This window comes from Theropithecus gelada, chromosome 15 (genome assembly GCF_003255815.1).
Source record: "Theropithecus gelada isolate Dixy chromosome 15, Tgel_1.0, whole genome shotgun sequence".
NCBI classification, from domain to species: Eukaryota; Metazoa; Chordata; class Mammalia; order Primates; family Cercopithecidae; genus Theropithecus; species Theropithecus gelada.
In genome coordinates, this window is record NC_037683.1 from 67,476,805 (window position 1) to 67,494,177 (window position 17,373).

Sequence of the window (17,373 nt, forward strand, 5' to 3'; positions counted from 1 at the left end):
AAGCTGAAACTGGATCCTTTCCTTACTCCTTATACGAAAATTAATTCAAGATGGATTAGAGACTTAAATGTTAGACCTAATACCATAAAAATCCTAGAGGAAAACCTAGTTTATACTTTTCTATCACGGCCTTGCTGTTAGATGGTTTTGAAAAATATCCATGAACAATCTTGTTAGTTAATTTTAGAGTTTTAACATGCTTTAAATATGAAGAAAAATTTGATCTTGTCTAATTAGAAGCGATCTTTAAGACCAAAAACAACAGGTGACAGACTCAAATTATTCCTATGGCAATTAATTCTGACAAAGAATTGGATGATCCCTTCTTCCCTTTTTCCATCTTTTGGAGGTACCAAGAGTGGACAAGGAAAAGTTCAACTGGTCTTGTAACCAAGCACTATCTAGAACTTGGAAATAATGATGTGATTTCTTGTCTTTGTGTGTGTGTTTGTTGGAGGTTGAATATGCAACATAGTTTGTTTTTTGACTGGATGAGAAGGCAATGTCAGTTTTGAAATGGCAGCATAATAATCAATTTGGAAAGTTAAACATTAGCCATATGTAGTGGTACGTGCAATGAAAATAATCTTTATGAGCTTGGGAGATGAGTCTGAGTAAAAAGCTTGAAGTTGGTCTGTGTTAAAATTTTGTCACATCTGGAAGGCATCGATGTCTAAGATTACATAGGTTTGATATCATTCAGGGTTAAGGCATATGGATGGGACATTATGCAGAACCTTGATTTTTTCATACTCTTTGGATTTGGCTTAGGCATTTTTGAATCATAAGGAGTTGATTTGAATCTCTATTAAAGATAAAATGAGTAACAAGACAAAATGGGAGGAATTTTGAGCACCTGGTACACAGCGCTGGACCATTATACTCTCAGTTCTCTTCTTTAAAATGGATATAGCAAGTGAACATGCCTCTCATTATTTATTTTCCCATTTCCCAAATAACCATAGTAATGAGTAGTAGATTTCATGGTGGGCTTGTTATTCTTTATTATTCTTAGAATTATCTGCATTTTATTTTTTAATTTTTATTTATTTTTTTCAAGATAGGGTCTCACTCTGTCACTGAGGCTGGAGTGTAGTGGTGCAATCTCAGCTGATTGCAGCCTCAACCTCCAGGGCTCAAATAGTCCTCCCACCTCAGCCTCCCAAGTAGCTGGAACTACAGGCACCCACCGCTACGCCCAGCTAATTATTGTATTTTTAGTAGAGATGGAGTTTCACCATGTTGTCTAGGCTGATCTCGAACTCCTGACCTCAGGTGATCCTCCCACCTCAGCCTCCCAAGTAGCTGGGACTACAGGCACCCACCACCATGCCCAGTTAATTATTGTATTTTTAGTAGAGATGGAGTTTCATTATGTTGGCCAGGCTGGTCTTGAACTCCTGACCTCAGGTGATCCACCCACCTCAGCCTCCCGTAGTGTTGGGATTACAGGCATGTGCCACAGTGCCTGGCCAGGATTATCTGTATTTTAAACTGTTCCCTTAAAATGACTGTTTGAAAGAATATTGCCCCACAAAATGCCCTATCTTCATGTCTCTGTGAGCCTGTAAACTTTTCAAAGTTCTTTCAAACACATTATTTCATTTGTTAGAATATTCTTGACCTTCTGTTTTAAAAAAAGGGAAATCATGTTAGCTATTTTTTGTTTTTGTTTTATCAATATAATTGAGTTCCTTTCTTTGCATGCACAGTTTTGATTTGCAAGAGGAAGTTACTGTCTTCTCATTTGTTTCCTCATTTTATCCCTTTTCCAAAATGTTGGTTCAATGATGCATTATTCAAGTAGTTTTATTCCTGGTAAATTAGCTTTTGCCTTGAAAACATGAGGACAGAAGTTCTTTGAACCACTTATAAAGGAACTGTTAGGACATTTAATACTATTATCTGCCACATCAGCAAGCTTCCTGTTCATCAAATGACTTATCTGATTTTTTCCTTCTAATATTATGATAAAGTTATTTTATGAACAGAAGCAATAATGAATACCCCACATACAAATCTACTTTACTTTGATAGAAAGTATGCTATGTGTCATCTTACTCTGTTATCCAGTTAATTGTTATGCATCTTGAGATTAAATATATACATTTATTTTTATATGAATATATTATCACAGACTTAAGAGCCATAATTTAATAATAAAACAAGGACTGGTTATTAATCACATGTAAGTAACGTAAGATATAAAAAACCCATCCAGTTTCTTCTCTCTAAGCTCACATAATGATATAAACATAAACATTTTAATGATTTGGCAAAGTATCTTTTTAGCTAACATAATAGATAAATCTGTATCCAATTAAAAAATTTTTAGGAACATATGCCTGTGAAAAAATGAGCAATTAAAAAATACGAATACAACTTTTTGGTCATTGAGTCAATCACTACATTTGTATTTGTAGAGAGGTTGTAGAAACTTAATAATTAGAATATGTGTAGATAATAAGCAAAAACTAAAAGTTATGCTTGGCATTACTGGCAGTTTGTTTGTAATTTAAGGAAGATGAACTGTTTTAAGTGCTACCAGTCATCATCTCGTTCTCTGTAAAACCGTGGTTAGTCATTCAACACGTATTGATTGAGCATCTACTATGTGCCAGGAATATGCTAGGGCAGTAAATAAGACTCACATGTTTCTTGACCTCATGGATTTTAAAATGTAGCAGAAGAGTTGCACTCTAACCCAGTCAGTCCTTCAATTACCTGTGTTGTCAGTGTTTGCAAGGGGCAGTGCAACCAACTAGGTGGGGATTTTGGTTTTTTTTTGGAGGAGGAGGAGTACTAATTAAACCTTAAAGTACATTAAATATATATATCTCATAGCCTTTTTCCACAAAAATACTTGTGCATATTTCACTGTTTTATGAAATTATTTTTTTCCTATTATTTCTAATTCCTTTGAAAACAACTAAGACTAAACTCTTACCTTTCCTTAACTAGTTGCGACTGGGCAAGATGAAAACTGATTCGTGCATGAAATGGTTTGCTTAGGGTCAGCGTACAAGTGCTTGGCAGTTGCTGAATAGAACCCGGGAGTCCTGACTCTCCAGACAGTTTGGAGAGAACACGACCTGCTCCCTGAGAAGAAAGATTGCCAATGAAATATTAGAAAGTCTTACGTCTGATTTTAACCTAGATACATTAAGTTTTGGGGAAAATACATGAAATGACATGGCACAGAGGGGTCATGTGTACACAGGAGTGTTGTATGTGTGGGATTTAGAATAATGCGTGAAGACTCCAGGATAAACCACATATGTAAGTCATGGTGCTAGGTAGTAACATAAATGCTGTTCAGGACTTTGGAGGTAAAACAGCACTTATTTTTCTATGCTTTCCTTTTAAGAGAAAAATTTAAGACTAATAGGATCATAAACATTGCATTTGGTTTATGTTGAAATTCTGCACTGATTTTTCAATTTGCCTCCATGATTATGTTCTTGAGTCAGATGACATTCTGGTTTTCATTTCCAGATTCCTATTTCACCAACATTTTCTTTGCACTACATACCTTGCTGTAAAATGCAGGTTTCTTGGTTTCCAAGGGGGAAAAAAATGTATATTACATAGTATAGCTGAAATCCAAAATGTTTCCCAGATGGAAAAGACAGAACATTCATCTCCTCTTTTCCTACTGGATCTGGCTGGGTTTTGGAAAGGACTTTATTATTTTCACGTGGCAAACTGCTTTGGCAAATTGTTCCTCAAAGTACGCAGTGGCGTGTTCATCTAATATTATAAGATATGGGCAGCATTTATGAAAGATTATAAATCTTACAACTCTCTTCAGAAACTTAAAATACAGCTGGAAATGTTTTGCTTCCAACAAATATGCAATCTTCATAAAATTTGAAAAGAAATGTTTTGAATAAATAATGTTTTAGTTTATTTCTCTCTAGTGCGAGAGCTATTTCTTTTAGTCAAAATCATGCCATAAAGCTCTTCCCTCCACTACATTAGCACCCTTGCCTCTGTATATACATTATGCTGGTGCATTTAATATGTATTTTTAAGTCTGCCAGATTGCTTTGCCTTGTTTTTAAAGATAGAAAACTGGATTTGCTCCCAGGGACTCTTTCCCTAACTCGACCAGTTTAAAAACTAAGCAAGGATTGAGTCAGTTAATTAATTTAAATAAGATTACAAATCAAAAACATATTATGTAATCTTGATTTAATTACCACATTTTATTTACTTTATTGAAAACACGCTGTAGAAAGCAATCCTGACAATGACCAGTACGGTGTTTTTGCATTCTATAGGTTAAAGCCTTCAAAAGCAAGAACTGTAGGTGATCCTGATTATGATGCTTGGTTCACTCAATCCCTAGATCAGTAGAAAGTCATTGAACTTAATCTTAGGGTGGGGCAGAAAGGTCAGATACGATTATCCTAGCTTCCCATTGTTGAGGGCGTGGGTTGGTGCTACTTAATGAAGTACCACAGCGCTCTGGTCAGAGATGTTGGCAGGTTTAACGCTTTTTGTGCAGGGGTTTCATATTTGCAGGAGTTTCATTAGTAGTCCCCTGTGGTAGAATGGTTTGATTTGATTTTTTTTTTGATATGTGATTTTTGATATATGATTTTTTTCCCACCTTAAATTTCAGTGGCCTATGTTTTTCAGTTAATTCCCTGTGGACAAATTTCAGTCTTGAGCCTTAACAAATCCTTATTTTAATCCGTGGGATATGACGCTTTGAACCTAATCTCCTTGTTAAGCCAAAAAGTGGCTCTTTAAAAGAAAGCTTAATGATAAAACAAGTGGAATGTTCAGGAATGAAATATCTACTCTCTTATTCTGTAGTTTTCTTTGGTTAATGAAATTATTTTATCGTGAAGATCTTAACTGTAGCAACATCTTTTTAAACTATGCATTTTGCTAAATCAAACATATATTTTAAAACCAATGTTAACCAACAGAAAGAGGGATCTGAAGATATAGGCCTTCAAATGTGAAATAGTAAATGGTTTAAAATATGCAGGAAACTGCATCTCCCAAATGTTATTTTGGTTCTGCCAAAATATTCAGAGAGGTCTAATTTCTCTTATTGCTCAGAACTGGGTTTAGGAGGAGTACAGATTCACTTAAAAAAAAAAAAAAAAACAACAAGGTCAGGGATTCCATTAACAAAGCGATAAAGTTAAAACTTCCCATGTACAGCTTGTTAACCAAGTTTTGCAGTGAAGTGGACTCCAAATAATTTAATGCCCTGTTGAAAAGAGACAGAGAGACAGAAGCAGAGAGGGAGACAGGGAGATAAAGGAAGATGCAGGCACACACTCACACACACACATGCACACACACACACACAGAGAGAGAGAGAAGCATGAAGGAGGGGGGGGGAGAGAGAGAGAGAGAGAGAGAGAGAGAGAGAGAAAGAAACCATTTCCCAAATATTTACATGCTTACGAGAGGCAAGGAAAACACTCAGTTTTCCTGTGTTTTTTCATTGTCTTATTTTAATACACATCTAATAGAAAACAAAATAATGTAAAACTATAATTTTGTGTCACCCAAAGCAATGAAGCAATCTTCCATTAAAACTGAAGCTGCCTAGTGTTTTAACTGTGCTGGGAAAAAAAAAAGCCAAATTATGTAATCAGAATTGTGATTATGGAAAGGTAATGTGCTATAAATCCCAAGGAATCAGTCATGGGAGACAGTAAACTGCAAAGGGTGTGGTAGAAAACTTTGGGCAGAGAGAGGGGAAGAGAGAGAAGAAGGTTTAACCCAAGGAGAATAGTTTGGTCTCCATTACCCTTGATAATATAGATGTTTTTGTTTTACCTTTTTATTCTCCTACTATAAAATACATGCATTTGTATTCCTTCCCTCAAGCTTTTGTTTCTTACCTGTTACATCTTGTTTCTGGCATGCTATATACTTAATTGTAAAAATATACTGTTTTATTATATTATCAATTAATAATGTTTTAGAGAGAAAGAAAGAGACTGTTCTAAGCCTTAAAAAAATCTCATGGTATTCTTTCATTGACAATGGGCTATTTCTTCACCTGCTTAAGGCAAAGGACTATGACAAAGGGGCCCTTTATCACATGATGACTACATTTAGTTCTAGCAAGAGGCTGTCTGTAGGTTAATAGGTTACAGTGTGGGTTTCATTTACTCCTCTGATATCCCTTGATATAAAAGCTATATTGTTATGGAATCATAGAGTTTTAGAGCCATAGGGGACCTGAAAACTCACCTTGTACAGCTCCTTCTTTGTACCAAAATCATTATAAATTAAAATTATGCTTCTCCAGTTATCTTTTTCTGTTGATCCTCAAGCTATGGTGTCAGAGAATAAAAAGAGTTCCTTAAAAGAAGTTTCATCTAGGAGTAGAAAGTTTATGTATAAAGGTCATTAAAACTTTCTTGGCCCAGTGCTTGCAAAGTAGGGACCTGGATTTTCACCAAATGTTTCTTCTCTTTATAGGAGATGGACAAAAAATAATTTCTGACTCAAAATAGTACGTCTTAGCCACCCTATCTTTTTCCAAATATTTCTTCAGGAAGTTGGGAAGTAGGACTGAGCCTTACATTAGACTGGGAGACTTAGCCCTGGGAATTGTGTGTCTGTTTCCCTGGCTTGCCACAAGAAATTTATCTGTTTGACTTCTAATGTATGATTTTACACAGAGCGATATGCTTTGTCTTTCTTTTTTGTGCACTTTCATAGTTTATAGACTGATGGTTTTCTGTTCATTTGACTTAACCAAATGTGCCAGGCCTTATCCCAAAGATTAGGGCTATATAAGGCTAAATAGGGCAGTATGCCTCGTGTCATATTGTTGAGGATCTAAAGGGGATGACCTCACCATGGGGGACTTCAGGGAGAAAAAAGGGGGAACATTATGCACAGACTTGGAGACATCAAATGCAGGAGACACACAAGGAACCAAAAGGTTCAGTATGACCCAGGTGCTGATGGAGGCCAGATCAAGGTGCCATGAATGGCATACTAGTTTCAGAATATATGTAAAGGTTTTAGCAGATGTTTAGCTTAATCAGTTTTGGGTCTTATAAAGATCATCTTGGTAAAGGAGTGAAATATGTCTTAGAAAGGTGGGAAATCAGGTCATTTTTTCATGGCATTGTTCCTAAGGTCACCTTCTTTTGATATCTTTTATGATATGACTTTGCCCACCCTTCCTAGGAATCATCTGTTCCCTCTTGATTTGTGTATTTTTTTATTTGTATATTTCTGTCTCTTCAGGCAGCCTCTGAACCTCTACATGGCATAGAGTGTGTATTCTTTTTTAAAAACAATATTTAAAGATCATTATTGTAAATTAAATATAAATTTAATAAGCATTATGGAGCACTTACTGTGTTCCAAACATTACCGAGTGTTTGGAATACATGAGCCAATCTTGGCTCACTGCAACCTGCACCTCCCAGGTTTAAGCGATTCTCATGTCTCAGCCTCTCAAGTAGCTGGGATTACAGGTGTGTGCCACCACACCCAGCTACTTTTTTGTATTTTTTGGTAGAGACAGGGTTTCACCATGTTGACCAGGCTGGTGTTGAACTCCTGACTTCAAGCAATCTGCCTGCCTTGGCCTCCAAAAGTGCTGGAATTTACAGGCATGAGCATAAATCTTAATTGATTTACATTTGAATGATGCTTACATTAATGACCTACAAAAAAATCTTTGACAGTTTTGATGATTTATCTACCTCAGATAGTTGCAGTGTATCTACTCCAGAAAGTTAGTGCTCAGTAAGAAATACTTTACAGGCTATTATTTATTTATTGTCATATATATCTAACACACATCTTATAGAGCTTCCACCAGATTGTCCAGAAAACATTAGAATTTCCTTTGCTTGATGGAGACAATCCAAACTAAATTTGATTTATAGAATTGGCCTCTCTTTAAGACATCAATTAGTGTATAGAGTTCAGTGATACTAATGATTACTTCCAACTTAGATATAGAAAGTAGCTAAAGGCTTAAGAAAAAGATTCTTGAATGTATTGGTGAATAGTTGGAAGGGTGAGGGAAGTTAGGGGAAGATAAGTTTCCCAGAAACAGTTAAACTACTGAAAAGTCATTTGGCTGTGCATTATTTTAGGATTGCATCATAACAATTCAAGAAGTATTGTGTCTGAATAGGCTGCCCATATAGAGAACAGAAGTTTTAATAGTTGCTTTGTAACTTTGGACAAGCTGTTTGATCACTTACGTATCCTAGGATCTTCCGTAAAATTGGGTCATTAGAAAAAACTGCTCACTCCTCGGGTAAAGCTTAGGTATTGGAAGAGCCACCAGAGATTGACTGCTTTTTACAAAAGGAGTGTACAAAAGGATTGAAAAGTTGGTAAGGGTCCTGCATGAATGTGAACCTTTTCTTGTGCTTGGAGAATCTTTAACCTGGAGAGGAAGGAACTGATTACGTTTAAAAGATAATAATTTAGAAGTAACTTCATTACCTTTTTTTTTTAGAAGAATAAACATATGTTTAATCCACATTTAAAGAATGGGGAACATGAAACTTTCATAAATATGTAATACAAAATTTATTTCAGTTCAACATTATGCCCAGTCAAGTCAGAAAGAGACAACGCAGAAATGTAGAAAATAGAGATTGAGATCAAGGAAGAGAAAATGAGAGGTGGAAGAGAATGAGGGAGGACTGGTTTTGGTTGGCTGCCTTCAAAAACTCCTCTCTTTTTCTCAACTGCATCAGAATCTTTCCAGACACTAAACTGGGCATGGTGGCTCACACATGTAATCTCAGCACTTTGGGAGGCCAAGGTGGGTGGATCACTTCAGGCCAGGAGTTCGAGTCCAGCCTGGCCAACATGGTGAAACCCCGTCTCTACCAAAAAGTACAAATATTACCTGGGTATGGTGGTGTGCGCCTGTAGTCCCAGCTGCTCGGGAAGCTGAAGCACAAGAATCGCTTGAACCCAGGAGGTGGAGGCTTCAGTGAGCTGAGATAGTGCTACTGGACTCCAGCCTGGGTGACAGAGCAAGACTCTGTCTCAAAAAAAAAAAAAAAAAAAAAAAAAAAAAAAATTTTTTTTCCAGACACTATACCCAGTATGCTGGGCAGCTCACAACTCTTAGCAGCCTTGTTCCTCAAAGACTTCAGCCTTCTGGAAGGTAATTTTCATCAACTGGCTGCTATCTACTGCCTTTTGAGCATGACAGCTCCTAAAAGCCTTGAAGCAGCAGTGGGCTCCTCCCTTTTGGGGAGTGAGGGATGAAAGCATTTACACAGGACTTCTCAGGTGGACGCACGCTTCTCCATGCTTAGTCAACCCACCAGTCATTTTTTAGATGCTTGTGTTGGGATGGACAGAACTTAGTTATGTCCCTTTTCTCCCTTTCTTCCTAAAAGTTAGTTATCATTAAGCATAGAGCCACATTAAAATGATTACTTTTTTTTCATTTTAATAATGTTTAAACCATTAAATATATTAATCATTTTTAATGTGGCTCTATGCTTAATATTAATGATGTCTTTACTGATAATATAGACTGTGTCTGACTCAATGCTTTTGGTGCTAAATATGATATAATCTTGCAATGATTTTACAAGGTAGATAATATTATTGCAGTTTTCAAGATCCAGACTCCAAGACACTTAAGAGTAAGTAATTTTGTACAAGATCATGCCGCTAGTGAGGGACAGAGCCAGGCTTCACTATAACATATTAAGTACACACACACACACACACACACAGAGAGAGAGAGAGAGAGAGGTGGGGGGTGTTGAGCAAAGTGATGGAAGTGGTTAAATAAAACCTTTGGGTATAGAGTAATTTGACCTAGGTGGTGAATTGGAAGGGGTTTAGATGTGGTCTGAATAATTCTTTCTCTGAAGTCAACCACAATAACAGTTCATTTTTGGTTTCTCTGCCAACCGCGACTCCCTGGTTACTTCCTTTTCCAGCAGTTGGAATTAAGTGACCAATATAAGGTGACATAAGAGTTAAGAGTAGATTATAGTGTTAGAATTTGCAGTCTGAAAAGTAAATGCTCTGTCATTTGCTCACTGAGAGGGCTCTCTCCTATGTTTCTGGGACACAGTATACCCTGTTTTATTTCATGAGAGGGCATGAGCTTTGGTGTATGAAGGAAAGTCTGTCATTGTGTGCCAGTAAACAGCAGATCATTTTAGAAAGTGGAATTGCTACAAAAAGCAAATGTGTGCCTCAAATTTAGGGTCTACTTCAGCTTTCCCTCAAATGCTTGTGGGTTTTTTAGTAAGTATATTTTTTCAGTCAAAGAAGTTGGTCTGCAATTGTTGGAAATGAGAAGAAAAAATAATTTACAGCAGAAAAGAATAGAGTTTCTCAAGTAGGATGTTGTGGTAACAGGGGGTGCCATTGTTCTAGCTGGATGCTTTCTTAAGAATGGAAGAGACTTTCATTCTTTTCTCTGCTGGACCCAAATTTTAGCAACAGATGATGGAAAAGAGTTTTGTGGCACCATTTTGAAGCTGCTGTAACTAAACACGCTAAGGCTCATGCAGAGAGTCTACAACTCCTGAAATGAGGCGACTGCTGCAACGAAGTGAGAACTTTAACTATCTCAGGTTTCATCACAAGCGTGGCATTAGCGACGCCGAGGGATGCATGTCTAGACCTTCGTAAGAGTGAGACAGCTTTGGAGGGAAAATAAAACATAGGGAGGCTCTGGTCAGTGGGTGGATTATACAGAAGTAGGAATTCCTAAAACGTGTTAGAATCACTTGAGAAATTAAACTGGAATGTAGTATCAATGCTGAGAGACATTTGTCAGAGGGACTCAAGGGAAAAATAGCTGATGCTGTAGCAAAAAGTTACGATTTATCATTTTTATGTAGCTATCATACTCCAGGCCTGGAAAGTGGCCCATATTGTACCACTTTTTTATAGGAATGTAGAACGAAGAAGATTGATCTTCTAATTTATAAGTCACTGAATCTTGCCTTGATTTCAGAAAAAGTAATAAGAGGACTTCATGGGAGATGGGATTTTTAGAGTATTCTCAGCTCTCTGACAGTCTTCAGGAGACTCGAGCCAGATGAAGAGTGGTCATTTCTAGTTTCTTTACTTTCATTTTGAGAAATCAGGAAACAATTGGAGGAAAATGTGGGAATCACTAAATATGCTTGCTAAGATTTCATGAGATCTGTTCTAGAATAAAACCAAAAAGACAATTAAGGAAATGGGATAAAGGGGTAAAATTCTGATCTCAACATTATATCTAAGCTAACAGGCACGAGGCAAAGGGCAGAAATAAATAACCAGGTTTTATATGAGAAGAAACTAACAGGATGTTCTTACATTTAATCGTAGAAGCAGCAGTTTCAGCATGTTAATCACTTACCTGGAAGGACAGAATAACTCTGATGAAAAAAACCAGCATATGATTTTCCTGCTTAACCAAATCACTTTCTTGGCTCAAGTATAATGGCAAGGTTTGGGGGAAGAGACTTGTCAGTATATGGCAGTATATGACAGAACTGTCATTTGTGCCCCACCTATCAAATTTTGTTGAAATTCATTATCAAGTTCAAAATTGCCTTTTCTAGGCAAGCAAAGAGGCTGCTGGAGCTGAGCCATCCATTCCTCTGGCGTTTACTGCAAGCCTAGTGCATTCACAGCCATGAACAGCACACTGAGGAAGACACAAAAGAAGTAGACAGAATCTCTGCCTCTGCTTAGGAATATGCAATTTAGTTGGGGAGACAAAACTTAAATGCTAGAACCAATAAAAGAAGATTACAAAGCAACTTGCAAGTAAGTGTATAATAATATGGGCAAATGACACAGATAAATGCAGAGGGGACAAGGAGGGAAGAGGAGTGAGCAAAACACAACAGTGTCAGATCAGTCCAGAAAGGCATGTTGCCTAACAGTTGTATATCTTCCACGTTTCTTTCTGTAGCATCGATGAGAAATAATATGGGGTAGGAAATTCAGATATACGACATTGATCTCTTCCTCCTTATCTGCAAAGTCTGTCCATCTGTCATGGTTGGAAATTAAATTGATCCAACCATTTGCTCTCCACAAAGCCATGTTGGTTTCTACCTAGTAATTTATGCTTTTCTTGGTGTTTGCAAATCGATTGCTATTATGGGATGTAGACAAATCTGGGCCTGGATCCAGTAGGTTGGGGGATTATTGGAGTGGGTATGTGTGCTTGTGTGTGAAATCCTGGAAAAGCGGACTCTCATTTCTGTGTATTTTACTCATTGAATAAAAACATACTTTCAGGCTTTTAAATGCATGTTTAATTACACTCAGATTGCATTTTTAAGAGAATATATCTGCTTTATTTCATATTGCTACTGGCAGGCCTCAGTATTTGCCTAACCTTCAAACCATCTTCAGTGGCTTTGTAGCCAGATCTTTTGTTTCAAAAAACCTTTGCTCTAGCCCAAGAAAACTGTAGACCAATACTTGTCTTTTCCTTTTGACATATAAATATGTATATGCATTTATCTAGTTGGATGAGTAAAATGTTTCTATCAAAAGGCTTGGGAAAGTATATTTTATTTAAAGCACTCACCTTCATTTTTATACCTTAAACATTTTTTTTCAAGTCCCTTGAGGATTGTGAAATTCTTTCAAAACAAATTAAAAAGAAAACATTTTCTGTGATTTCTTTACAGATTCTGGACAATCAGGAAGTCCAAGCCACAATGATCCTGCCAAGAATCCTCCAGGTAAATATGTGTTCCAGGACGTTTGCAATCTGACATTGTTGGAGAACAAAGGTACCACTGTATAGATAAACACCCCATAATTGGTCAGCTGCCTATTTTGTTCTGGCAGGCAGGTATGATCGGGACAAGATGTGATTGTGCTTAGGCCCTTTGCAGTGGCAAATACTTTTATATTGGCGTCATCAGTATTTACCTGATCACCAATGTTTTAATTGTTGTTGGTGTTTCTTTGAAAATAAATATGCATATATTTTAGTTGTATATCTTTTAGATGCTAAAATAATTGCTGTTTGAAAAGCCAATGAATCTTTTAATCTTTCTTTTAAAACTCATAAGAAAATGTAAACATTTTCATACTGTAATTATAATTTATCAACTCTCATTACTTTAAAAGGGGGTTGGGGGTGGGAGTGGTTGGTTATGTTTTCACTGAAGGATTTTTGCAAGACATTTTATTCCATAAGGTTTTTATTGGATCTCCAGAATCAGGAAATAATGAAAGCAGGAATTTTTTTTCTGTAGCGTAAGGTATCCCAAATACCCTCTTTGTTTTCAGAAGTTGTTCCAGATCTGAAAATGGGCTTTTATAACTTGGCTGTCTTCATATAGCTCTGAACATACAGCATTTTGCTTTTGATTTAGGAGCTGTGTTTTTTCTCATGAGATAAAACTAGCACAAGGAGTTTTTCATTATTAAAAGAATGTGAATTATATTGGTGACTTTAGTAAAAGAGTGCTCTAAGAATAAACTAACAAAAACAAAACCAAACACAAAAAGCCCGAACCAGCTACACATGCCCCCCATCTCCCCAAACAATCTCATCTATCTTTTCATTGAAAATAAACCAAAAAGTTCATACGAAGTAATAGGAAAAGTTTCCTCAGGTAGAGTTAGTTTTTAGGTCCTCCATCGTTTGATCTTCCTGGAAGTTGTGCTTAGCTAATATGAGGCTGAAATACCAGAAGAACCCCAAAATTGCAAGAAAATATATCAGACCAATTTTGTCTTAACATGATTTTAGAAAGATACAGCAAGTAGATATACAAGTAAAAATGCAAAATCAAAACAGACTGTATTTTTCTGAGTCCTGTCTATATTGTTTATTTTAGAAAAATTATCTTTTTCCAAATACTTACTAATTCTGTATTGTACAAAATCATATTGTTGACAAAAGTAGGATACACTTCAAAGATAAAAATTCCTAATTAAACACGTTTAAAAATGTATGCTAAGTTGATTTGTCATTTTCTTCATAAATCATTTAAATATTACTATACATTGAGAGCAAAACATTAAAAATGAACAATTTAAAATGTAATTCCCAGTTAAATTTATTTTATTTTGTTGGGTGTGAATGGAGGATTGATATTATTTTAGTTATCTTTCCAAAAAGAATGTTTAGAATATAATACATTTTGTCAAAAATTTTCTGAAGTTCAGAGTATTTCATTAACTTACAGGGTCTTTTAACTTTACAAATATTTTTTCCTGTTTAATTAACTGATATTTTCCTTGTGTTGCATGGTAGACAAAATGAATTTTATCCGAACATTTTTTAAAAGTCTCCTTACTCATCTTACAAAGAATGAGGTGGGAGTAGAGGGGAACCTTTGGTGGAAAAAGAGTTGATAGCTATTATAAGTTGGACTAAACAACGGATATGTTTTCTGCATTTGAATGAAAGCTTGATTTGAAATTAATATAGTAGTTATTGTTTGAAGTGCATTTCTGAACATGTACAGAAGGAATTATACTCACCTAAAACCGTTCTCTACTTGAGCTAAATAAATAATCCTTGAATAGTTATGTAACATCATTCGATTTTTCAATATTTGTCAAGAAGCTTGGTTAAAATTTCATTTTTGCTTCATTCAATGTAGTATCTCTTTATTTCTCTGTTTGCATATAACATGGCAAACAGAAACAATCAAGGTAGAACATCTCTAATTTTTTTTCCCTTTTAAATTTTCCTTAGAACTCAAACCTTTTTGAGACTGTCCTGAAACTGGGATGCTACAGATAAATACATTTTATGATTAGTTGAAAATTGTGTATATGTAAATCATACATCAATCCTAGTTCTTTAGAGCCAGAATGTAATAAAATACACATTATATCCAACTTAAATGGAATAGAATTAGATTTTTATTTGATTATCCAGAATGTAAAATATTCATTTTAATATGCTTTGTGTATTGTAATACTATGAACTCAACCATAAGGCTTATTAAGGAATTCTGTTTTGGACTCAACGATAGAGATTATTAAAAAATTTTTTATGAGCTTATGAGTTTGTTTTGTAATACTTTTAAATAAACCTAGAATATAAAATGTTTTCTAATTTTTAATGTGAACAACTAGAACTTAAGTTTTTTGTTTTGTAGTCAATTGGTATAAATTATACTTTCTATTAAAAGCTTGTTTTTATAAACATAAGCATATTTGGTGTTTTAGGACATAATTTATCTTTAGGAAGCTCTTTTTATCTCTGTATTCTGGCCTTGGCCAATATATGAAATCTCCAAAATTGAGATTCAGTATCTTGAGAAGGCACGATCCATTTGTGAGAAAATTCAGTCTACCACCACAAGCAATGAAACAATCAAATCACTTTGCTGCTTGAATTGTTATACCAAATACAAGCTAAGCTTTTGAAAAAGATCACCTTGAATGCCAACACTTTCTTTTCACTGGTAGTTTTCCACTGGGAGATGTGCAACCCATGGAAATTGCTACCATCTATTCTTGTGTTTATTCCCCAACGACTTGGGAAGAGATGGCAAAAATTCAAGCCCTTTTGGAGGTATAGGCTCTTTGAAATCTGTTCCCCACTGTTGACTTGAAGGTGGAATCTCATCCAATCATCCTGTAAGTGCAGATACATATGCCCACCCACAAACTTAACACCTTCTCTGGCTTGGTTTTTCTCCAGCATCAGACTTGAATGTCTGACTTTGAGACTACTTCCTTGCTGACTTAGAACTTCTGAAGGGTGACCCTAAAGCTCTTCAAACTATAGTATGGACATCTACAGATAGGCCTTTAGTTCTTACCTTGAGTTTCTGTATTGGAATTAGTATTTAAGCACAAGCAACAAAGGCAACACATTTTTGGAAGAAGGAATATTTGATAATATTTTGTAAAATATTTAAATTTCTTTTGTCATTTGTTATTTTATAGAGCTTTTAAGTAGCCTTTATGGTATGTCTTTAAACTATTTGTGACTTAATATTTTGTTTGCATTCTTTGTTATATGGCAGGGATGGGCGCCATAATCTTTTCAGAGTGAAGGTTCTCTATAACTCAGATAGATAGCACCTAGGGACATGGCATTGCAATTTTGGCTGAGACGCGCTAAGCACTTCATTTTTCTAGGGATATACATTTGCCTTGTTTATGATAGAGTCAGAAGTTATATATTTATATTCACTTTTTTTTTTTCCTTTTAACAAGTTAATCCCTCCTGAGCAATAGAACCAAAAATGTCCTCTCTCGGCTATAGCAAACAACTCTTGTGGACCAAATGAGGGTAAACCATTAATTTTGGGATTTAGACGTGAATCTCTTTTTACCTTTAATAATTAAAAACTCCACTGCTACTTTTTGGAAATGTGTGATTGATTGAGTTGTAATCTTTGGAAATTAGCTTTGACTTGCTTTATTATTTTGTGTGTCTACATTCTTTGGACTATGATCTTTAAGATTTCCCAATCTCAATCACTTGCCTAATGCTAGAATGGGTAAAATCCAAGGAAAACATAGCAATCTAGAATTCAGATTTTTGCTTCTAAGTCAGTTCCAAACTAATGTCTTCTTTTGGAGTTCAGGGAGGCTGTAGTTTTGTGGGGAATTCTAGGCTGGTAATATGACGAAGACATGTTAAATCCTAGGGCAGTTTTTGCAAATTTTATGATATAAACTTTTGGGGCCCTTCTAGTAACAAGCAGAACTTTCTTACCTGGAATAACATGGACTTAACATGCTACTTTCCTGTTTGTAGGTTTTATAGGTGCTTGTGCTATTTTGTGTGTTGACTTATGCATGTAGTGTGGCAACACCTCTAGGAACCTGTAGGATTATATATTGGGTGTACCTCAAGTAAGCCACCTTATATCCTCTCTGGAACAAGGATGACACTAAATAAATAATTGAGTAAATCAAAGAAGGATTATCTATTAATGATAGATATGTGCTTATCTTGCACTTAAGAAATTCTTTAAGTCCTAAAAATTTTGAGATAGCTCTCTTTTCAATGTTATTTTATAGATACTGAAATCAAAGTCAACAGAGGGTTGTCATAAAACTAATAGAAATGAACCAGGTAATTATTAGGAAAACTAGTTCAAAATCTGCAGTATTCATTGTCATCTGTTCATCTGTTGAGATCACTGGAGCCGATACTTGCTTGATTTTTCAAATCTTAGAATTTAGGACAAACTTAGTACGTTTTAATCTGTACATAAAGGGAGACAAATTTGCATAGGCCCTTGAGGACCTCATACCACATTTTATCTTCAAATGTGGTGTTTAAGGTCAAAGTCAAAGAAAAGAGAAATTTACTCTGGCTTTTTCAAATCATATTTCATTCACTTTTTTTTTTTTTTTTTTGAAATGGAGTCTCACTCTGTTGCCCAGGCTGGAGTGTAGTGGTACGATCTCGGCTCACTGCAACCTCTG

The 17,373-nt window shown here is 35.6% G+C and overlaps 1 protein-coding gene across 8 annotated transcripts in view; it reads left to right on the forward strand.

Annotated features, from left to right (window-relative positions):
- NFIB (nuclear factor I B) overlaps positions 1-17,373 on the forward strand; it is a 318,143-nt gene that overhangs the window by 209,630 nt on the left and 91,140 nt on the right. For 7 of the 8 annotated variants that reach the window (XM_025359130.1, XM_025359128.1, XM_025359131.1 and 4 more), the window contains exon 3: positions 12,642-12,695. In XM_025359130.1, the coding sequence (XP_025214915.1) occupies positions 12,642-12,695 (54 nt within the window). Of the gene's footprint in view, positions 1-11,619; positions 11,764-12,641; positions 12,696-17,373 lie in introns of those variants that run through there. The other variant, XM_025359134.1, reaches the window with a different exon arrangement.